A 23229-nucleotide genomic window follows, 5' to 3' on the forward strand; every position below is an offset into this window, starting at 1 on the left:
AGAATAACTTTTCCATCCTATTAATAGTGATTTTTAAAATTATAAAAAGGTCCATATAAACTCGAGTAGTGTAAAATATGTATCATGATAACACAATATTACCCAATATTTAAAAGAATATGAAAAAGTCGAAAGAGAGCCAAAATGCATAAAAGTAACTGATTATGAAGTATACAGTTCAAAATTATTACACGATTAAATACATGTTTAGCAGAATCTAAAACTAATGATAATTACAATAGTCGACTATCGTTGCACTTTATTTTTTCAGGTCATTCTCTTCCTTTTAGAAGAGTTAAACCCTGAAATTTATATATAATATTTTATTCTACTTTAATTTCTTTTTCGTTTGTTCTTCAAAAATGTTTTACATTTACATATTCAGGATTGAAATATGTTATATCATTACTTAAGTTTAAACAAAACCACAGAAATAGACTTATTTTGTTAAAATAAAACATATGATTACTTTATTTGAGTGTTTAACTTATCACATTAGTCTAAATATAATCCTCTATATTACAAAATTAGTTAGATTAATAAATGACATGCATATACTTATTCCGTTATTAAACGTAACACTTATAATTAAATTACACTCTGTTAAGAAAATATGAACTTAATTAATCATAACCTTAAATTTGCTTGTAATTATGTATTTTTTCAAAATTATGTTTAGATAATTAATAAATATGGAGAGAAAATAATAGTAGAAAAGTTATAATTTTTAAAAGAAAAATCATACTTTAACTGCTACAGTTTGATTCCAAATTTGTATTGGCTAACGTGGCTTAATGTAGATCGTTGATTAATGTACTACTTTCTTTACTTTTGAAAGAATTAATGTCTCTAGAAATGTCAACGAGACGTGTAGGGTATAGGTAGTATAGTTTTCCCGTACCCTATTCACTGAATAAATATCTGTCCCATACCCATATCTATATCCGTGCGGTTATTCGCATATTTGTTTAATATCCACGAATACTCACGGGTACCCGCACGTATTTACGAAAGAAAAATTTAATATTTAACAACAAATTTTAATCATAAATTCAAATAAAAATACAATGCATAATATTTACAAAGTTCAAATAAAGTACAAATAACTCATTTAAATAATGTTGAATGTTCGTTTACAAATAAATGAAGACCTTTTAAAATCAATTGATAAAAAATAACACATTCAAAATCAATGTGTTAATGTTTTAATAATTTTTTTAATTTAAATTAGAGTATAACGGATACGGGTATCCACGAGTACAAATATTATGATACCTGTATCTACCCCGTTAACATGTGGGTATAAAACATATTCGTATTCATTACCTGCGGATATCCATCTACAATATATATTTCCTATCCGTTGCAGGTTTTATCCACGAATACCATCAGGTACAAATTTGTTTGACATCCCTACCCAATACTAAACTATGTCAAATAATACAAAATGTGAGTCAAATTGTGAAAGTCAAAATATCATTATAATTTTTAAAATTAAACTCTTCATTGATTTTAAAGATAGAGAAAGACCATTCGTACTATGTATATACGAACAAAAATAGTCAACCATATGTTGGTCTACAAATAATCAACGTAAATTACAAATTTTAAAAAGTCTTCCAATAGAAAACAATAAAATTTCGAAATAGTTTAGTTTAATAAGACGTGAAAATATTTAATATTAGTTACATATTTGATTTGTTACTTTTCTACTTATAATAATTTAAAAAAAATATGAAAACATTATCAAAAGTTAATTTTGAAGAGTGTCGGGCAATATGTTATCATATATACTTTTAATTATAAGATAAGATAATGTAATATATGTACTGGTTCTTAATAATTTAAACAAATATGCAAATATATTATTTATAATATATGTATTAATTACGGTTAAATATGTTTTTAATTATTAAATTTTAATGTGAAATTAAAATTTGTTATGATTAAAAATTTGATATATTTTTGTCTTTAAATTTTAAAAATAAATAAATATAATCTATTATCTTAATCTAATTACGTTAAATTTTATTGACATATATCTCATCTAACATTAAAGTAAGACATCGAAGTAAGAACCTATTAAACGATTTAATCAGGTAAAACGTTAGTATATAACATCTGACATCTCAATAAAATTTAGGCTTAAATACCTTTTTGGTCGTCATTTTCGTAGTGTTGTTGTGGATAGTCCTCATTTTGACAGAATGTTTAAAATGGTCCTCATTTTTACCGAATGTTTAAAATAGTCTTCATTTTCGCAATTCATGTTTTATTTGGTCCTTTTTTGTAACGCCGTTAAATCAGAGCATTGTACAGGTGACACAGTTTGTATTAGGGTGTGTTACGTGTACTACACATAGTGGCTAATTAACGTTAATGTTTCAATTTAGGGAAAATTTTGCAATTAGAGAAATTTCTCCATCTTCGTCTTTCTTGAGCTCGGATTTGCAGAGGAAACAACTAATACTTGCCATTTCATCATTGGATTGCAGTTGCGCTCTTCATCTCAATTTTCCAATTAATCATCATCAACGAGGTAAGTGGGTTTAGGGTTTTCTGGGTTGTGTTTGCTCGTGGGTTAGGGTTTTCGTGATTCTATTTTGGGGTTTATTTGTCTTTCGATTCCAGATGCCCAAACTACTGAGAATGCACCAACTACTGAAACTGCTGAGAATGCACCAACGGCTAAAACTCAAACAACTCAACCACCAAGGAATGAAGTGGAGAGTCAAGCAACATCGCTACCAACACCAGAAAAACCATCTCAACAGTTTAGGATGAAATTACAGATTAGGAGGAGGCCATGATAGCAGCTACAAACGTCTTAATTATTTTTTGGAATTTCTTATGTATAATTCATTATTGATGTACTGCATTTTGACTTTCCTTAAACTTCGTTCAATCTCACTTTTGCCAAACATTGATGTAGTGCATTTTGATCAGGATGAATTAACGTTATGAATTTAACTTCTTCTAGACTTAGATCAATTTAATTTTTCCCAAGCTTAGATCAATATCACTTACTTCAATGCTCAGATTAAGATGTCATTTTGAACATGTTGGGACTAATATCAACATAATCAAACTAATTCATTTCTTCATTTAACAATAGTACAAAATAGATTGGACTTTAAAAGATTACACACAATAACAATACGAATAATACAATAACAATACAAGTGAACTCTATCACTAATTGCAGCCTCTTCTCAGCAACCTTCAATGACTTCTCCACATCATTAATCTACCTCATTTGTGTCATGATGATGACATCCTTTTCATCAACACCACCATTTGAAAAAGTTGCAACCCACATTATTGGAACCACCACTTTGTAAATCAATAAACCAAAAATTAAAACCAATTTATTATTAACACAAAAATAAAAACAGATTGTACCCAAAATTTTCTACCAATATTCTTTGGAGTTCTTGTCATCCTCAAAGCTGTCATCTCGGGGTTAATTCATTTCTCGTTGAACCACCAACAATGCACGAAGATTGGGACCGTAACATACCTATATAATGGGATTGTAGGGATTGTAGGAAGAAGAAGATTGCAGCAACACCAATTGGGAGTGGAGGAACAAGATTGCCAAAACTCACCAACTGCCCAAACATTCCTTACCAAAACCCTAGCTCACTTATTTATCCCCAAATATCTAATTACCACACTTGTACAATACGTACACGTAACACACCCTAATACAAACCGTGCCACATGTACAATGTTCCGTTAATGATTTAAACGGCGTTACAGAAAAGAACCAAATAAAACACGAATTGCGAAAATGAGGACCATTTTAAACATTCTGTCAAAATGAGGACCATCCACAACAAATACTACGAAAATGAGGACCAAAAAGGTATTTAAGCCTAAAATTTAATATGATTAAATTAAAAGAATTACATTCATCAATTTTAAAAATTTGAAGATGAAAATATATTAAAATTTAGAAAAAACACGAATATCAACTTTGCTCTAGAATTCACAAGTAAAAACATATTAATGAGGAAACTAAAAACATATTTATGTTGATGTTGTAATTTATTATCGTGGCCAGTGACTTTGTTTTGGAATAAAAAAGAGCTGAATCTTAACTAATTGTAATATAGCTGATTACAATAATTTACACGATGCCATAATAATCATGGCACATGTATTGTAACACATTGCCAGTTATACGGTGTTAAAGAGGGGTATTACTAAAATACCCTTCCTTTAGCGAAGGTCTTAGTTTGGGAAAAGGAGAAAAGATGGGGAAAATAGTAATTTGAAGTCGGTCCAATTGTTGGCGATCATGATCAAAACACCGGACTCCATGGCTTCGCCTCGTACGAATTTGGAGCTCCAACTCAGCGTCGGGCAACTCAAATCCTCCTAATTCCAACTTCTCTTCGATTCCTTCAATCGCCAATTCCACTCTCTCCTCGTTGCCACATTCAAGGTCTTCAAATTTGAATTTCGCTCTATTTTTTTTTCTTCTTTTCAATTCTCCTGATTCAACTTCTAGGGTTTTCCTTTTATGCAATTCGTAATGCTTTTACTGCAAAACTAAGGTAGTTCGTTGTTCTCCTTTTGTCGTTTTCCTTTGATTCAACCCTAGGGCTTCGTTTTCTTGCTTGAAAATATAATTGCAATTAAAATCGTGCTTTCGACCGAATTTAGATGGAGGGAACAGGGGAGAACTACAGAAGGGGTATCTACTTGAAAGGACTTGCTCCAGCATAGGCAACGCGAGTTATCTTGTTGGTTCATGCATATTTTTTTTTTCTGTTGTTTTTATTTTGAAATAGTATACCACTGGGGATATTAATTGACCAAAATTGCCTTTTTTATTGCATTGTGTTTTTATCATATATTCAGAAGTAAAGACTACATGATAAATTTTAATGCGCCGTCATTGCTTATAGATAGGTAGTATATTGAACTGGGGAAGTATACTTAAGAGCGAGAGAAGATGCGCAGGAGTATAGGAAGGACAGATTGTAAACTAAAGTGTTTGTCTGATGTTTGCTTCTGCTTGGCACATTCGGAGGGTGGGACTTGAAACTGTTTTATTCGGAAACTATGTCGATTATTTGTAAAGATTGACATTCTGTTTTGTCTCGTGAATGGGATGAAAACAGTCTAATTAATGGCTTAGATTGGTGTTTGAAGTCTAGTCAGCATAAATTGTTCTGGCTAGTGGTTTACGTGTGTAGGGTATTGTTGACAAATATTCATAGCATTTATTGTAACATTATAGATTTCACCATGAAGCCAATTAAACATTTATTTCCATGAAGTTAAATATGTTTTTATATGGTTACGTTGCTTGGTAAAGTACGTGCAGTCTGACTTGCATATTTTGAACTTGCTAGTATGTTCTGTGGTCAGAATCAATGTTGACTGTTGTGGAGTTGGAAAAATTCTTATTCATGCTCATATGGATCATTTTACCCCACTAATGAATGGGAGTGTCTGTTAACAACTTAGGGTTTGTTTGGAAATCCACTATAACTCAGTTGAACGGAAGTAGTTTCCCACTTTCTGATACGTAAACTGAGAAAGAGATAGTGTGTGGGATCCGTGTTCAGGTCAACTGAACCGAAATACAAACGTACACTTCATGGTAATATTCCTTTGTTCAGTAATTTGCAGCATCAAAAGACACCTGACTGTACAAACCTTTTTTACACAATTTTTTTAACCCTAAGTCCCACTTCAACCGTTACTTTGATTGTTAAATTTATTTAGAAGGAGATTCAAGTGCTGCGAGGACTTGCTGTGGTGGTGTATGTATATTACTAAAATAAAGTGAGATTTTATTTTTGAGATTTATGGTATAAAATAAAGTGATTCTATACTATAGTTTTTTAAGTAATTTTTTTTCCTGGAGTAATTATTTCTCCTAAAGAAACCACTAAAATGACTTATTTTGTTTATATTTCCTTTTCAAAAGCATATAAATATTGTATTTTAAAATATTTTTCTTTAATTACCAACAAACAGGCCTTCTATTTTGTTTTTATTTGTTGAAATGATATACTGTATGGAGAAATGATTAATTAGTGATATAAGGATGAGGACCTAGTCTTATACAGAGTAGATTCTGTCAAATATATGATGCAATTTAATCCTCTTTTTATGAGATTTGTCCAGTAGATTGGAGTTTTAGATACGAATAGCAATGATTTTCCGAGAGTATCCCTTCTGAGTAGCTTTTTATTAGAATGCTGGCACTGGTATTTGTTTTTCTGTATATCAATTTTTTACATTTAAGTTGATTGTTTATATCATATGTGGAAATTATTTGAATGTGCATCATTTATTTTGTCTTTTTTACTGTTGAATCCTGAGAGATCTGTAATGAGAATATGATACAATCTTAACCATTTAGATAAGCTTTGTACATTTTGCAAACTTTTACCTATGAATTCATTTTACTTTTTTTTTTTGTCATACGTGTTTGTGTTGCTCTTGAGTATGAGTACTTATTTGCTATCCCAAATCATACCTATGATGAGTTGGGGTTTACATAAATGTCCCATATCTTTGCCAAAGAAGAATTTAACTTTTCTGTGATTATTTTGTCTTTTCAGGTGCTTTGGCCAGTTGTTCTTTTGTTATTTAGATTTGCCCTTTATGTGCCATAGTACCGCATCTTTGTCATGCACCATTCTCTGTTCTCTATTTTTAACTCAAAGGATGTATGGGAACTAGGGCAATGGCATCTGGCAAGTTTGATCCACCTTCTAGTAGCCCAGATAGACCATTGTACCCTGGGCAACGTGGATCCCACATAGCTGCTTCATTAGATAGATCAGGTAGCTTTCGGGAAAGCATGGAAAATCCAGCTCTGTCTTCTCTTCCTAACATTTTAAGAAGCAGTTCTCCAGCAACACGTGGGGAAGTAGAAAACTTCTTCAATTATGTGCATTTTGATCCAAAGTTCTTAACACTAGATCATAAGTCTAATCGTCAAGTGGAATATAAGCGACATGTCAATGCTGCTCTTGGAATTTCACCCGATGAATCTCCATCTAGTTCTTCAAAAGGCAAGCTACTGCCATCGCCAGTACCAGAAGACATGAAACGGCTCAAGGATATTTTGGTAGCAAACGCAATGAGGGCAAGGTAGTTCTTTGTTTTGTTACTTGCATTGTAGTTGGATGTGTGTAATTAAGTTCATAACATTTCATTATATGCTGTATTCAACAGGGATCGTTTGAAAATGTTTAGCGAGGCTTTATCAGTATTTCATGAAGTTTTCCCAACTATAACATTAAAGAAAAGATCTCGAGCTGAAAGTTTCTCTAATGACCGTTCTAATGCCATGTCAAGTGATCGCCCAGTCTTGGGGTCAAGCATGGGTAAGGGTGGTGTTCAAGGTCATCCTGTGACAGGTGGTTTTGAACTTGAGCAGCAAAAGTCAGAAGAACGAACCAAAAATGTTGTTCCAAACAAGCGTACTCGAACTTCTATGGTTGATGTTAGGGTATGTGTCTTAGGTGATTTCCCCATGCTTGTTTGCAAGTGTTAACATGCTCAACATCACTCTTCTTTAATTTTTCCTATAATTGCATATTCATTTTCATACTGTTTGGAAATTTAAAATAAATACTGTAGTCACATACAATGTTATATATGTACCGGTTGTATATTTTTTATTTTGTAACATTTGTTTCTAACTTTGATTTACTTTGAAACCGCTTTAGTTTAAATGTGCCTGCTAGAACATTTCTCCAGTGACATTTTTGTGGATATAAATTTATGTCTGGAATTATGTTATTTTAAATAAATTATATATATATATATATATATATATATTATATATATATATATTTGTATACATTATGTGTTCTTCCTGAAGTTTGTAAGTAGGTTTCCAACAGCTTTATGTTTGCTTATGCTTTCTCATTTTTTTCTGTGAAAGGAGTGAAATATAGTATATTCTACGTTTCAGTTTTTAGGTTTTTGTGAGGGAAAACTGTAGGCTCAGATTTGAATATTTGTTCTTTCTTTTATATAGAGTAACCTTTCAGATTAATATGGCATGCAATAAAACCTTTTGAGCAAGACTAACATGTCTTGATAAATTTCAGATGGATGTGCGGACTAATTCTCTTGTCAGGCCATCAGGCACAGTTGACAGAGACAAGGAAAAGTCACGGATTACCAGCAATGGTGCAGTTCAGAGTGAAGAACGAACCTTACCTATTGTTGGTGATGGTTGGGAAAAGACAAAAATGAAGAAGAAGCGTTCCTGCATCAAACTAGATGGTTCTCCAAGTACAACATTAACTAAACCTGTTAACACCTTCCAAGAAACTAAACAGGGAATGCAACAAAGACTTGTTACTGATTCCCGGTCAAAATTGAGTAATGATTCTCATTCTTTCAGGTACGAATGTGTTACATATTTTTATTTTTGTTACATATAATGAAAACCTCCTTTAAAAAAGAGTGAAAATATGAAAAATAAATGTTATATCTCAAGAGAGAATCCATATAAAACAATGATGTTGAATGTCGAGGCAAAAGACTTTCTTGAAATTTTAATCATTCTATTTCCTCTTTAACCAACTACCTGATAACTGTATAAATTGCTCAGTTTCATGAATTCTGGCCTCCTGTTTCCTGCTATATGCTTTAAATGGAGATTGAAAATAAATTATAGACAATAACTGTATTGGAGTCCTCTCCGAGTATTAATAGTGAAATGACTTTTGTGTAAGAAAGAGAATACAGTTGTGAGGGATTTTACTGATTTAAGGACCATGACTTTGAAATCTCTGATGGATGATAACATGTATGATATAACAGCTTATATTTATATTTATTTATTTCTCTAAGCAGTTCTAACTGATTATAGTGCTCTAACCTAGCTTATAAATATAATAATTTCACTATTTTCTTACAGGCCAGGAGTTTCCAACGGAACTGTTGGGGCTGGAAAATCAGATGGTATCTCTCAACAAGCTGGGTTGGGCATACGAGCCTCTACCCCCAGAAACAACCAAGATAACAATTCCCCTGTCAATGATAGGCGAGGTCGCCCTGTTGGTTCAGACAAGGAAAGGGTGAATTTCAGAGCTGTAAACAAGTAATCACAAGCCGTGGATCCTATATCTTCTTTATATGCTTTTTTGCTTTTAGGAATAATAATTGTCCTTTACAATTTTGTTGTATGTTGCTTTCTCATTGTCTCCTTATTTTCATCTTGTTTGTGTGGTTGTTCAATTGATTATAGTTCAAATGTCTCTTCGTCTGTGTGATATTTTTCATGTAATTGATGATTTATTCAGTATTTATGTTATGGATGCCCAGGGCAACTGCACGTGATGAGTTTAATTCGGCCAGTCCTACTGCTAGTGCAAAAATGAATACCGCTATTCGGGCTCCACGGTCTGGTTCTGGAGTTGCCCCCAAGTTGTCACCAGTTGTTCATAGAGCAGCTGTTCCTAATGATTGGGAACTCTCTCACTGTGCTACGAAGCCACCTGCTGCTGCTAATAATCGTAAGCGTGTGGCTTCCGCACGGTCATCTTCCCCACCTGTTGTACCCTGGCAGAGGCCACAAAAGAGCTCTCGCACTGCCAGAAGAACAAATTTCATGTCTATTGTTTCAAATAATGATGAAGCTCCAGCTTTGGATACTGCATCTGATGTGGCTGGTAATGATCTGGGGTTAGGATTTTCCAGACGCATGGCTGGCAGTTCTACCCAGCAAATTAAATTAAAAGCTGATCCTTCATCTTCAGCTGCCTTATCTGAAAGTGAAGAGTCAGGGGTGGCTGACACTAAACCAAAAGAAAAGGGTAGGAAGCCGGAAGAGATAGATCATAAATCTGGACAAAACATTCAAAAGGTGTCTAACTTGGTATTACCGACAAGAAAGAATAAGCTTGTTTCTGAAGAACATGGAGATGGTGTTAGGAGGCAAGGGAGGACTGGACGCAGTCTTACTGCCACAAGGTCACTAATGCCAATGACATCAGAGAAGCTTGGGAATATGGGAACTGCAAAGCAGCTTAGAAGCGCGAGACTATCTGATAAGAATGAAAGGTTCCATCCTTCTATCTAAGAACTTTGTTTAAGTTGTTTGACAATTTGTTTGGGCAGATGGATTAAAGTCCATGACTTGATGAAATCCTTGCAGCAAGGCAGGTCGTCCACCATCCAGGAAACTTTCTGATCGCAAGGCCTATGCACGTCAAAAGCCTACTATTAATGCAGCCACAGATTTTTTTGGTACTAGTTCATTCTTCTAGAAGAGATTAATGAACTAAATTTTTAACTGCAGTAGAAGTATATTGTTATTCACTTTTGGTTTATTTGGGTTAGTTGGGTCAGAAGATGGACATGAAGAGCTGCTGGCTGCTGTAAAGGGTCTTATCAACTCTGGTATGAATCTCACTGAATACTTTTTATATATTTGAAGCCTAAAAATTTCTCCCTGATGGAGTTCTTTTGTATTTTCTTGTTACTGCAGCTCATACTTTTTCCAGCCCCTTCTGGAGGCAGATGGAACCTTTCTTCAGTTTGATAACTGAGGAGGATATTGCTTACTGGAAGCAAAAGGTAATCTTAACCTTCTCAACGGTTACTAATGACAATTTTTTTTGTGAAATTAAGTAGTCAACTACTAGTGACACCTCTTTTGTTGTTACTCCCACTTGAAAAACTCTATACTTTGGTCCTTGCATGAAATCAACTGCATGTTGATCAGTTCTTATTGTTCCGTGATGCTGCATCAGTGTCAGATTTGGTTCCTATACTTCTCAGTTGACAATGTTTTCCGCCTTTGTTCTTACATGCAGAAATTTTACTCTTCCTTAGTTGATTTTGTCTTCAAATGAAAAGAAAAAAGTATTATATTTTAGCCTGTACACTAGACACATTTAATAGCATTTTTAACAAAATGATCAACATTCAAAATTTTGCAGACATCACTATTGTTGATAAATTGATGTTAGATTTGGTTCCTGTTCATGGCAGTTGGCAATGTTTCTGTTTTAGTTCTTCATGAAGAAAATTTTACAATTCCTTTGTTCATTTTGGTCTTGTATAAAAACAGCTATATTTTGGTCCTTAAAGTAGACACATTTCGTGAATTTTTTAATATAGTGATCAATATGTTAAGTTTATTCATGTACGGATAAAAAATATATATTGAGAGTGAACGGACCAAGTTTTTTAATTTGAACATTTTCTTCTGAGTTGGATTTGTTGTAATGCTGACTCTTTTAGTTTATAATTTCAGAAAAGAGTATATTTCAGCAATGTATTTTTATTCAGCAATAGTATTTATTAATCAGGACACCATAGCTATTGTTGAATACTTGCAGGTTTATTTATTTTGTTATATCTTTTTATTAGTTCTATTATATGCAATGATGCCTATAGAATACATCAGTATTATTACTAAGAAATATCAAATGTCAACCAGATGAAACATGCAATGTTTCCTTTTGGTATAGATATTTATGTGGTGTCATAGGTATGATCTAGAAGATGAAATACAGCGCAGTCATTTACTGTTATAGTTTAATGTGACATTGACACTGATCAGTTCTGTATGCATCGAATTCATCTTAAAACCGATTGACAATAAGTGAAGTTGTCCGATAAATACTTAAAGCCGCACTTCAAGAATTAAGGCAGATAATGAAGTCCGACATTGTGATCTTCATAAGATAAACTTCATTTTAGAACCAATTGACATTAAGTCAAGTTACTCAACAGATATTAATTTGCATTCTCAGAATTGAGGCACACGATTTCGGACTTCGCAACAATAACTATATTAGCTGGCCGCACTTACTGTTTTGTTTAGGTTAAGCTTGTTGTAGTTGGCTGATTAGGCTCATATCTGAGAACCCGGGAGGAGGTTGTTTTTAATTTTTCTGCATATATAAAATGTTATTTAAATAAATATTTTCATAAACACTTAAGAAAAAAGAAAAAAGGTAGAACGCATTGAGCTTTTCCATAAGCTAAAATATCAACTTATACATCTTAGCTCTTGGATAAGATAAGAGCTTCCATAAAAGTTAATTTGAAAAAAGATTATTTAAAGCAAAAAAAGAAATTAATTTGAAAATTTGACATGCCTAGAATAGGAATAGATTATTTAAACATTTATTGATACTTTACTTTCCTTCAGGTAAATCTTGAATCAAGCATGCCGATGCCAACTCCCATTCCTTCAAATATTGATGGCTGTGAAACCATTGTTAATGGATATGGGTTGACGGCCTGTGAAAGAGATTCTGGATCTGATCCTCAATGGAATGCTGGAGTTATTTCAGAACAGTTGCTACTATCTAAGGGAGATCATAATACGATTCCTCTGTGTCATAGGCTTATAGCTGCTTTAATCTCAGAGGAGGAGTGTAGTGGTGGAAGTGAACAATTCAAGTTTGATACTTTCAATCCTGAATTCGACCCTGATGGGCAATCAGAATCGAGTGGTTTGGATTACCACTCGGGAACAAATTTTCGATTTGCTTGTCATAGTGCTTCTAATGGTTATAGGATTATAGACAAGCCAGAACATGATGTGACTGATAGTGATATCATTGGTATTCCTCCAACTGGGTTGAATTCAAGCTTTGGTAAATCTGTAAATGGTTTTCTCCACGATAGAGCATCAATGTCTAGCTTCATCAGTTCAGAGATGCAATATGATAGTTTGGATATAAATGATAAGATTCTCTTGGAGCTTAAAAGCATTGGAATTGCCCTGGTACCTGAGGTGAGTCTAAATGCCTAATCCATAAGATTTAGACTATTTTGTTCTTTGACTTTTTGCAACCAGTTGATATACTTCAAGAAGTTTTGGCCTTTGCTGTTGAATCTTTAATATGGTACTCTGGTACTGATTTTAATTTTGTTTTTCAAGCCTGATATGTTGCAAACAGATGACGAGGGAATATTGGAGGATATTACTAAGTTGGAGGAGCTTTACCAAGGGCAGGTACTGATTGATGCATAAGCCAAGTTGTACTTTTTTATTTGTCCTAATCCTTTTCCCCATAACTATTTGTTATGTTGTGATATGTCGCAACATTTTATTTTATATATTATATAAGTATATAGATCAGTTATAGAGATGGAAACCTTCAATTTGTAGATTATATTCAACATTTGACGCTCTTCATTTTTTAATCAATGTAATTCATTTTGATTTCTATTTTCTTGTATTGCACAGATTTCAAAGAAGAAAAGCTTGCTAGATGGATTGTTCAGAGCTGCCTCAGTGGATAAAGAACTTCAAGAAAAGTAATTGCCGTGCTACTTATAGCCTAAATTATTTGCTCATTCTAACTTATTTTGCCTTCATTCTTCTGACTGGAAATATAAACTTCTGTTTGGCAGGGATTTTGAACAACGTGCTCTAGATAAACTTGTTGTGATGGCTTATGAGAAGTACATGGTAATCTGCTTAACATTCAATACTATTTGTGTTTATAATGTGCTTTTAATTTTTGAATGCAAATTCTCCATGCTATTTTAGTTATGCTCCTGTTGAAAAATGTAGTCTCAAGAAATCCTTGGCCTATTATTTTGACTGAGACGTGGTGTATTTCGCCTATTCTTGGTCTTTGGTCTTTACCAGTAAGACCAAAAGTCATGCTTTACCGAAAGGCCTTATTATCTTGTTTGAAATAATTAAATTGTTTTAGAAGAAAATATTTAGCCTTTCATTTACTTGTAGAGTCAAATGTCAGTAAAACAGGGTCCGTGCACTGGGCTCCAACGAGTCAGTCATGGAGGTTAAGGAGGATAAGATATCGTGTAATTACTTGCAAGAAAAGAACTCTGCAACTAAAACCCTTACCCTTAATGTTTTGCAAAACTTGCGCTTAAAATGCTTTGCTGTTACTATTTTATAATTAGGTAACGTGGGTGAGTAAATTGACAAATGGTTGATTTACAGGCTAGTTGGGGCCCTAGTCCGTCTGGTGGGAAAAATACGAGCAACAAAATGGCCAAGCAAGCTGCATTGGGATTTGTCAAACGAACATTGGAGCGATGCCATCAATTTGAAGAAACTGGCAAGAGCTGCTTCAGTGACCCTTTATTCAAGGATATGTTCCTTGCTGAATCTTCGAAACCTCATGTTTCTTCCCTTTCCGTTGAAGCAAGAACAGGTAGGTGTTTGTCAAACGAACATTGCAGCAATGCCATGAATTGCATTAAATGCTTTGATCTGATCTACCCTGTCTTTCTTCTAACTCAACTGTGTTCAGCACACTATTTTAACTTTTAGAATTTAATAACTTTGGGACTTCATTTAACATCTTAGTCTAATATGCTATGTCAACTCATCTTGTTTATCTTTTTGCACATCTTGACAAACTCTAAATTTTTATGTTTTACTTTCTGCAGCTTCTATGGGTTCACAACAGAGTCCGTCGCAGTTTAGTCAGAATATGGATAATCATGACCTCCATTCATCAGATATGCTTCCTGCTTTAAATCATTCATCTGAGCAAACTAGTGGGAAGGACGATCTCTGGTCAAACAGAGTGAAGAAGAGGGAATTGTCCCTTGATGATGTTGGTGGTGCTCCTGGTCTTTCTAGTGCTCCAGGCGTTGGAAGTTCTGTAACAAGCAGTGCAAAAGGAAAGAGAAGTGAGAGAGATAGAGATGGAAAGGGGCACAGCCGGGAGGTACAATCCAGAAATGGAACCACGAAAGTTGGTAGGCCAGCATCATCCAGTGCTAAGGGTGATAGAAAATCCAAAACAAAGCCTAAGCAGAAAGCAACTCAGAATTCAGTTTCTGTGAATGGCCTCCTTGGGAAGTTATCAGAACAACCAAAACCAGCATTATCTTCTACTCCAAAGTCTAATGAAATGCCTACAACTAGCAATACAAAGGAAAAGGATGAGTTTGGCTTGGGTGGATTGGATGATCACGAGCCTATTGATTTGTCCAACCTGCAACTACCTGGAATGGATGTACTCGGTGTTGGTGATGACCAAGGTCAGGATCTTGGTTCATGGTTGAATATTGATGATGATGGATTACAAGATCATGATGACTTTATGGGCGGCCTTGAAATTCCAATGGACGATCTCTCGGACTTGAATATGATAGTTTGAAGCTGCCTTTTTTGTATAGTCCTGTTTAGTATACCAATAACAAAAGCAAACAGTACGTTCAAGAAATGACTAGTTACATAGGATGGTCTTATGGCTAATCCCGTCCACAATTAGGTTATATAGATTCTTTGGTAGACTATGCCCTCCAAGTTGTTTTTGAGTGACCCTTCCAGCTGTTTCGGATTTTGCTCGTGTTAAAGTTCATGACTTCCACTGTAAAGATCTTTTTGTTCTAAGGTACAAGTTAGCATTCCTGGTAATTATATCTTAGCCAACACTTCCTGGTTGTAGCTCTTACAAATCAGAGAACAAGACCTCTTGTACATACATTTAATATTTCTAATAAAATCAGCTTTTCATTTGCTGAAATTACTCCTGGCTGGCCACTCTCATGGTCTCCCTTCTCTCTCCGCTTTTCTTTGGTTTTCTTTTGGCATTTTGCTTTTGCAGATACATATTCAATGTGATGTACGAGTGGTCTGCAGCTGTAGCTTCATCCAGGTATTGTCCACATTATTGTACGAGATATTCTTGGAAAAACTGATACTGATGCTTATGTGATCAGCCGATTGTTGTCAGCGTTGCACCAGATAATCCAGTTGCTGTGTTACGTTGGATATATGTGGCAGATTCTGGGAATATCATCGCTCATTCTCTCGTCTCCAATTAAGGTTTGAAAGTGAATAGGGACTAAACATTTTTTCTGATATTATAGTAGCCCGTTCTAGTTGATTTTGACTTCTGAGATTCTGTAGATGGATGAATTACAACCTTTGTAGATTGAAGGGAGATCTTCTGGAGTATTTGTAATGTTCTTCACAGGATTCACCGTTGTAACAAATTAACCAATATGCTACGGAATTTTCTTCCCTGATGAAATTGGACTGCAGTTCCTCGTATGCTGGGAGGTAAGCTTTGAATCCTTGCTGGCCCTCCTAACTTAACAGCTTCCTATTTAAGTTTTGGTTAGTATATTGTTGAAGAGACTATGCTATGTCATTGTAGTAAAATTGTAGTGGGACATCAAACGCGCTAGTAATTTGGTTACCATCCATTGATTTGTAGCATGTGTCACACATGGACTATCTTCTTCCTTAAGCCTGACTTTCTCTATGTAATTATATATTATATGTTGCTGAAGCCAGGGTTTTCCTTCATGCCAATTTTGAATTGTGTTTTGAATGCGCAGTTTTAATTAACCCCATAACAAGTCAACAATTTAGTTTTTAATTCTTACATGTCTGTCTGCTTCAAAATTAGGAAATACTGCTACAAAAAAAATTGTTGTTAGGTTACATTCAACGGAAAAGCTTAGTGAGAGTAAAATTCCGTCGAACAAGCTTCGTAAATCGGGATTATTAATGTAGAACAGACATAAACATTGTGGTTGTGAAGTTCGCTTCAATCCTCTACGGATACCAGCATATATCCGTAGATTAGCTTTCAGATTATTATGTTGAACAGTGTATTCCTATGAATCCTATTGGTCTTCATGGATGTAAAAAAGTAGCTTGAAATTACAAATACTGATTATAGATTAGATAATTAAAAGATAACATTATTGTTCAAAATATATATTACGAAATATATATATCTACTAATGATTTAATAAACCCTTTTTGCCAAAAAACAAATTCTTAATATTTTTGTGATACAGTAGTATTATTTTACTAAAATGTTTTTATTAATACTTTAAAAATGATTTACATATGAAGGAGCATTTCATTTGGAATTAAAATGAAAAATAACAGGAGAGTAGGTTATACAAAGAAACAGAGGTGGAAGAAAAAATAGATTAGACATCTTTTGTTATATAATAAATTGTGTATTATTTTATCGATATGAATATGATACTGGTATTAACACTAACAATAATATAATTGAAGAAATGCATTCAACGGACTTTTTATATAGTTGTAATAAGTATGAATAAAGGAATATCCAGACTGTCAATTTATCATAATATTTTGTTATCTGGAGAAGTAATTTATGATAATACAATGTCTTACTCTTTTTTGTCCTATTATAATAGTGGCGTATTAGAATAATTTGTTATTTGTTTTCTTAATTTAGAATTAGTCCTTTTCATTTTGTAATTAAGAAATGTCTCTTTTGTAGTATTTTTAATTATATATTATTGGTGTGAACTTTTTATGAATTTGATGGTAAACTTTATTTTCCTTTTTAAGCTTAAAATACGTATGGAAGAAGACAAAGGCATACATTGAGAAAGAGAGAGAGAGAGAGAGAGAGAGAGAGAGAGAGAGAGAGAAATGAAAATGAAAATGATATGGTCGGTTGGTCAGCAGCGAAGATGGAGAACACGTGGAGACAAAGGGAAGGTGTTGTGTTGTCTCTCTGTCATGCTTTTCTTTCTTTCCAATATAATAATAATACAAAGAGAAAGAGTGAGAATCTCTCATTTCTTCATCTCTTCTCATCTTTTCTCATCTCTTCTCATCTCATGCTATGCCAATTGCTCATGTTGTACGCGTCAACTCCCTCCTCTTAACTATTTCTTTCCACTTCACTTCATGCATTCCCCCCTCTCCATTATTAGTCAAATTATTTTTACTTTTTTATTCAATCTTTTCTATACGTAAACATCTTACTTATCACGCCTCACACACTTCTTCTACTCTCTTTTGTTTTTCCCATTTTTTATTAAAAATATATTATGAAATTACAACAATTTTTTTATATAAATATTGTTAACATTATTTATTAACATGATGTTGTTTGGTTGTTCTTTATAATTCACTTATGTTAGCATTTTAGTCTTTAATGTTTACCTCACCTCCTTAATTAGGAGATGAATAATAAAGATCTTAAATATTATCAAACATTAAAATATGTAGAAGAAAGTATACTATTGTCCAGTACTAAAGATGGTTTAACTTTAATCTAATTTTTTCTCCAATGCAATTGATACCAACTAATGACGTGAAAAACATAATTCAACTTCAATCTAATCTTGTCTTCAATACAGTTGATACCACCAACTTTAGGTTTAAATCATATCATATATAAAGTGCAACTGCGTTTTTGTTTCTTATAAAATATGCTTGGAACTTCTTATCTCATATTTTGGAAGAATTACCATTTATTTATTTTATTTTGAATATACCTTTTAGTGATTTATAATTTTTGTAATCAACACTTTTAATGGTTCTACAATTCAACATGCCTCTTTAGACAATGAAATTATTAATAATAATTATTTAGTTACTAACATTGTCAATATTCATTTCATAACAATTATTAAGGAAAAATGAATATATTGATGAAAAATAAATAAATAAGAACTTACTTATAAAAGTGGTAGTACCTATATGTTTTCAACAATGTAATTGACAATTTTATTATGGTTTAAAAAATTGAGTTGTGATTTAAACAATATTTGTTCTTGTTCATAATTAGCTTATTTAATTAATATAATTAAAAAAAAACAGGGCTTGATTTATTGGGATTAAAAAATAAATACTTTTTATAGTTGATACCAATTTCAGGACTAAATCAAATGTTGAGAGCAACCATGATGTGAATTTTGTTATCTGATTTTACTTTATTTTGACTTTAAATTCACTAGGATTGTATTTATAATTTTTATTTAATTGTAATTTGAAATATGATGACATATTTTAGAAAAAAGAAACAAAATAAGTTATCATTTATTTTTATTCTGAGTGCATTTTCTAATAATTTATAATCAACACTTCCAAAAAATAGTAAAAGAGTTACATAAAATTAAAATAATAAGAGAAAATGGTTTGGTGTTATTATGTTAGAAGTGGTTTCGTACATGTACATCTAGCTTTGAAGTTGGGTTCTCGATTGTGACGCCCACGTGGCTTCCTCGTACTGGCCCTCTTCTTTCCGTGCGAATTAAAATAGGAAAAATAATGTTGTGGTTGGTTCAACGTTTCATCTTTTATGATTAACCTTAACATTAACATAACATAGTATAAAAAGACAGCACATTCAGAAAAGATAGTAAAGTCCATAATGGATGAGAGAGAGAGTGAGATTAGAATGACTTCCACGTCTTAATCTTCTATTGGTCGATTCAACAAATAAAAAAGGTTCCTTTCCTTGGGAAACGATGTAACAAAACTCAACCCTAATTTTATATTATTTTTTACCAAAAAGAAAGTGCTATGTGTCCATCCTGCAGGGGAGGAAACGGAAAGCCTGCTAATAATACATTTACTTTTTGTTTCTGCATTTTCTTTTTGTTTCTAAAGAAAATTATAAAATTAAATAAAAAAAGAAAACATAGTCATCTGTTGCGTAATAATTTATTTTTCAAAAGCTGAAACTCCTCTCTCTCTCCCTCTCTCTCTTTCTCTCTCTCCGTTTTATTTGTCAGAAATGAAACCCATGAATCAATTACTGTGTTACTACTGCATATAGTGTGTTAAGGTTTCTGTGCCTTCTTCCTTCTCTCACTTTTCGTCACTGTTTGTGAAGGTAAATAACTCAGGACTCAGGTTACTGAATTAATGTTATGTCCTTTTTGTTATTTGTAGAAATTGATTGCACTGAGTGGCCCTTTAGTTTGAGCATAGATGGTGAAGGCACGGAGTGGGTATGAGTTGACATGACCAAAGTTATTTGGCTTTGGGTTGATATGATTATTCGTTTTGAGGGGTGGGTGGTGAAGGCTTCTTGTAGTTGACACATGAAAGGAACAGAAGAGGTGAAACCAGGGAAAGGAAATTTCAGTGGCCGGGGTGACTTGCCTCAGATCTAGGACACTTCTATTATTTCTTTGCTATTTTTTCGCTTTCAGTGACCCCATTTCCCTTGTCTCCCTTTGCTGGAGTGAGACAAGGCATTGACGTTGTCAATTATTTGCTGCTGGTTTCTTAAACAATCTCTTGTCTGGTTTTCCAGGGTTCATACAGAGGAAGGAATAGAAGTTTTTGGGTCATCAATTGTGTCATCCTCCTGGATTATAAAATCTAAAACAGGTGAATTCAGAAAGGATCTTGTGGATTTTTTATTTTTTATTTTTTGTAGATTTTGATGCCCTAAGAGAATAATAAAAGCTTAGGATTGAATTTTGTTACGCTGTATTATTTGACTGATTTCTTAAGAGGTTGGTTCTGAACCTCGTAAATTTCTTGGGGTAGGAGCGTTATTGGTGTTTTGATGCCGATTGGAATTATATAATAGAAAGGAGGCTTGAGGGAAAAGGGTGGAAAAAGTGGTTAAAGGGATAGCAACTTATTGGATACTGAAGGATAAGAAGACTATTGCTACAAGGCAAAGTAAATGGAGGAAATATCTTCGAGTGTTGCAGTACCTTTTACACTTGGTGTTGGGAATTTGATTCAAAAAGAGTCTGCAGTGACAACTCACATGGAGATAACTGGGCTGAAGATTATGGCAAATACAGCAGCGGCTGCTTTGATGTTAAATCCTGCAGTGGAGTGTTGTCAGTCATATTCTGTTGGAAGTGAAAGCCATGCAGATGTAACTCTGCAGCACCAGATCATGGTATCTGCGGAGGTAAAGGAGAATCAAGTTGGGGATGCCCTTGTCTCAGAAATGGTTATTGAATGTGAGAGTAATTGGGTTTTGAATGAAACCCATCATAAGGCTAGAAAGGAAGATGAACTAATGTTAGCTGTGGATTTTCACTGTCTTCATAGTTCAAGCTCTCAGTCTGTGGCTAATGGCCAAAGTGATCCTTGTAGGGAGGAAGCTGTGCCGTTGAAGACTAGTTATTCTGAAATAGAATCACCAATCACCATGAATGTTGATGATGTTCATGGCAAGTCTGGAGTAAACTCAGTGGAGAACACAGTTTCTGTTGCAATGGATATTACTAGTGAGGATCAAAGTGGATCAGATGAGTCCGATCCTAAATCATCTGCTGTGCTTCTTGACCAGTTGCCTGAGGAGAATAAAGCATGGAGAACAAGCAACAAAAATGCCTTGGAATTGAATAGTGGCCCTCTGTGGGGTTATTCATCAATTTGTGGAATGAGGCAGGAGATGGAAGATGTTATTTCTGTCCAGCCTCAACTTTTTCAAGTTCCTTCACAGATGCTGATGAAAGACCACGTAAATGAGAACGAAAAACAGTCACTAGCCCACTTTTTCGCCGTCTACGATGGACATGGGGGCCTTCAGGTATGCCTTAAAAACACTGTCAAATTATACGAATTGTAAGTTGAAATTAATGTTTGACTGATGAGGTGTTGTTTTGATAGGTTGCTAACTACTGCCAGGAACGTCTTCATTCAGTACTGATTGAGGAGATAGAGGCTGCGCAATCAAGTTTGGCTGAAACAAATGGGAGAGATGATTGGCAGGATCATTGGAAGAAAGCATTCACCAATTGTTTTCAGAGAGTAGATGATGAGGTTGGAGGAACTGATGCAAGTAATAATGGAAACAACAGCGGTGGATCTGAGTCCATTATTGAACCTGTTGCTGCTGAGACTGCTGGTTCCACTGCAGTTGTGGCTATTTTAAGTCAAACCCTCATAATAGTTGCAAATTGTGGAGATTCAAGAACTGTCTTGTACCGTGGAAAAGAGGCCATGCCACTGTCTTCTGACCACAAAGTAAGGCATTTCATTCTAGTTTCATAGTATTTTTGGTGAATTTATAATAGAAGCTGAAGTTGCCGGATAGAGATAACTTACGTTCCTGTTTTGCAGCCAAATAGAGAGGACGAGAGGGCAAGGATAGAAGCTGCAGGAGGAAGAGTCATACATTGGAAAGGATATCGAGTTCTTGGTGTCTTGGCAATGTCAAGGTCCATAGGTATGTATCTTCTCTACAACATCATTGGTTTTCTAGCAACTTTATATAATGCTGTTTTCATGTAAGGAGAGGTCAAATGGTTCATCCACTATATTTTCTAGATATTATTTATCATGAGTTTGTCTGAAGTTGAATGCGATGACAAACACTGTTTTATTCATGCCATTGATGTGTTAGTTTTAACTTTTGCAAATTTCGAAGTAACTTGTTTTTGCAGCAACTGTTTTTTTATTGGTAGTCTCTTTTTTCTTATTAATTGTCAGTTTTTTGATAAAAATTTGTCTATTTTTATATATTATTTTACAAATTTTAAAGGTTTTTTTTTTCAACTATACTCTTAATTTAATCAATATGAAGAGAAAAGTATTAGTTATGATAGCATAAAGAGAAAGCCAAAAGGAATAATAGGTAATGCACATAAATTAGCATTAAAAATAGAAAATTATTTCCTTGATTTCGGTGAAAAAACTTTAAAGGGAGAAATTATCTGAAGCAATCATTGTCAATTATCACTATCAACTTTTACATCACACGTAACTCGGATTTTCAAATTACGTTGAGAGTTGAAAGTCAGATAAAATTGATTGGAAATACGATGAATTGAACCATGTAATAATTTTTCGTGTCCGAAGACATTAAAATGTTAATATTTGGAACAGAAAGTGGGTTTAGTAAGCATCTTTCAACGTGATTTCAGTGTTCAACTATTTTGCAGCATAAATTTGTTGTAGACTAATTTTTGTTGGTACTGAACAACAGGTGATAGATACCTTAAGCCATGGATAATTCCAGAACCTGAAGTGAATATTGTGCGTAGAGAGAAAAACGACGAGTGTCTTATTCTAGCAAGTGATGGTTTGTGGGATGTAATGACAAATGAAGAAGCGTGCGAGGTTGCTAGGAAGAGAATCCTTCTTTGGCACAAAAAGTTTGGTGAAAACGGAGCAACAGGACATGGCGAAGGAGCTGATCCTGCAGCTCAATCTGCTGCAGAGTATCTAACAAAGCTTGCCATCCACAGGGGAAGCCAAGATAACATCTCTGTAATTGTGATAGACTTAAAGGCTCAAAGAAGAATTAAGCGAAAGCCTTAAAGTGATGTGTTTCACTTCTGGAACATCTTCATTTTAAGCTATTTATTTATTGTATTTTAGAGTCATTGGCACATTTTAGCCCCTCAGTTTTTCACCAGGGCTAAGTTATATATGCTAAGATTCGCACTGTACAATGGTACATTCTGCTTGGATGAGATATCACTGAGTCTCTGTGGGAGCTTCCAAGCATAACAGTTCTTTTTTTCTTTCAAAAATTTATGATCAACATTTTGTGTTAGTTAGTCAATTGATCA

General features: G+C 33.8%; 2 protein-coding genes across 5 annotated transcripts; both read left to right on the forward strand.

The window, feature by feature from the left end:
* The first annotated feature begins 4235 nt into the window (after positions 1-4235).
* LOC114176927 (serine/arginine repetitive matrix protein) lies at positions 4236-15473 on the forward strand. The gene is made up of 15 exons (XM_028062130.2): positions 4236-4450; positions 6588-7122; positions 7207-7483; positions 8091-8389; positions 8909-9091; positions 9316-10053; positions 10148-10239; positions 10333-10392; positions 10481-10569; positions 12155-12745; positions 12893-12967; positions 13202-13272; positions 13369-13426; positions 13931-14144; positions 14383-15473. Exons 2-15 carry the CDS (start codon positions 6698-6700, stop codon positions 15099-15101), a joined length of 3891 nt encoding a protein of 1296 aa, XP_027917931.2. The 5' UTR covers positions 4236-4450; positions 6588-6697; the 3' UTR covers positions 15102-15473.
* A 3888-nt stretch (positions 15474-19361) lies between these two features.
* On the forward strand, positions 19362-23222 carry LOC114178307 (protein phosphatase 2C 50-like). Of its 4 annotated transcripts, none has more exons than XM_085670715.1 (7): positions 19367-19523; positions 19631-19834; positions 19998-20074; positions 20201-21242; positions 21323-21679; positions 21776-21881; positions 22641-23222. In XM_085670715.1, the coding sequence occupies exons 4-7, from the start codon at positions 20379-20381 to the stop codon at positions 22973-22975; spliced, it is 1662 nt and encodes a 553-aa protein (XP_085526841.1). In that variant the 5' UTR covers positions 19367-19523; positions 19631-19834; positions 19998-20074; positions 20201-20378; the 3' UTR covers positions 22976-23222. The 4 variants fall into 4 exon arrangements, with proteins under 4 accessions (XP_085526840.1, XP_027919937.1, XP_085526841.1 ...); XM_028064137.2 differs by having other exon boundaries at positions 20237-21242; XM_085670714.1 differs by lacking the exon at positions 19631-19834 and having other exon boundaries at positions 19362-19571.
* The last annotated feature ends 7 nt before the right edge of the window (positions 23223-23229 follow it).

This window comes from Vigna unguiculata, chromosome 3, assembly GCF_037176805.1.
Source record: "Vigna unguiculata cultivar grain cowpea cultivar isolate G323 ecotype 2 chromosome 3, ASM3717680v1, whole genome shotgun sequence".
NCBI lineage: Eukaryota > Viridiplantae > Streptophyta > Magnoliopsida > Fabales > Fabaceae > Vigna > Vigna unguiculata.

Excerpts from the sequence above, each read along its gene's own strand:
- LOC114176927 (XM_028062130.2), top strand. The coding sequence starts at position 6,698 with ATGGGAACTAGGGCAATGGCATCTGGCAAGTTTGATCCACCTTCTAGT. Across the intron at positions 8,390-8,908 it reads AATGATTCTCATTCTTTCAG|GCCAGGAGTTTCCAACGGAA; the intron begins GTACGAATGTGT and ends ATTTTCTTACAG. Across the intron at positions 14,145-14,382 it reads TTCCGTTGAAGCAAGAACAG|CTTCTATGGGTTCACAACAG; the intron begins GTAGGTGTTTGT and ends TACTTTCTGCAG.
- LOC114178307 (XM_085670714.1), top strand. The coding sequence starts at position 20,379 with ATGGAGGAAATATCTTCGAGTGTTGCAGTACCTTTTACACTTGGTGTT. Across the intron at positions 21,680-21,775 it reads CACTGTCTTCTGACCACAAA|CCAAATAGAGAGGACGAGAG; the intron begins GTAAGGCATTTC and ends CCTGTTTTGCAG. Across the intron at positions 21,882-22,640 it reads GGCAATGTCAAGGTCCATAG|GTGATAGATACCTTAAGCCA; the intron begins GTATGTATCTTC and ends ACTGAACAACAG.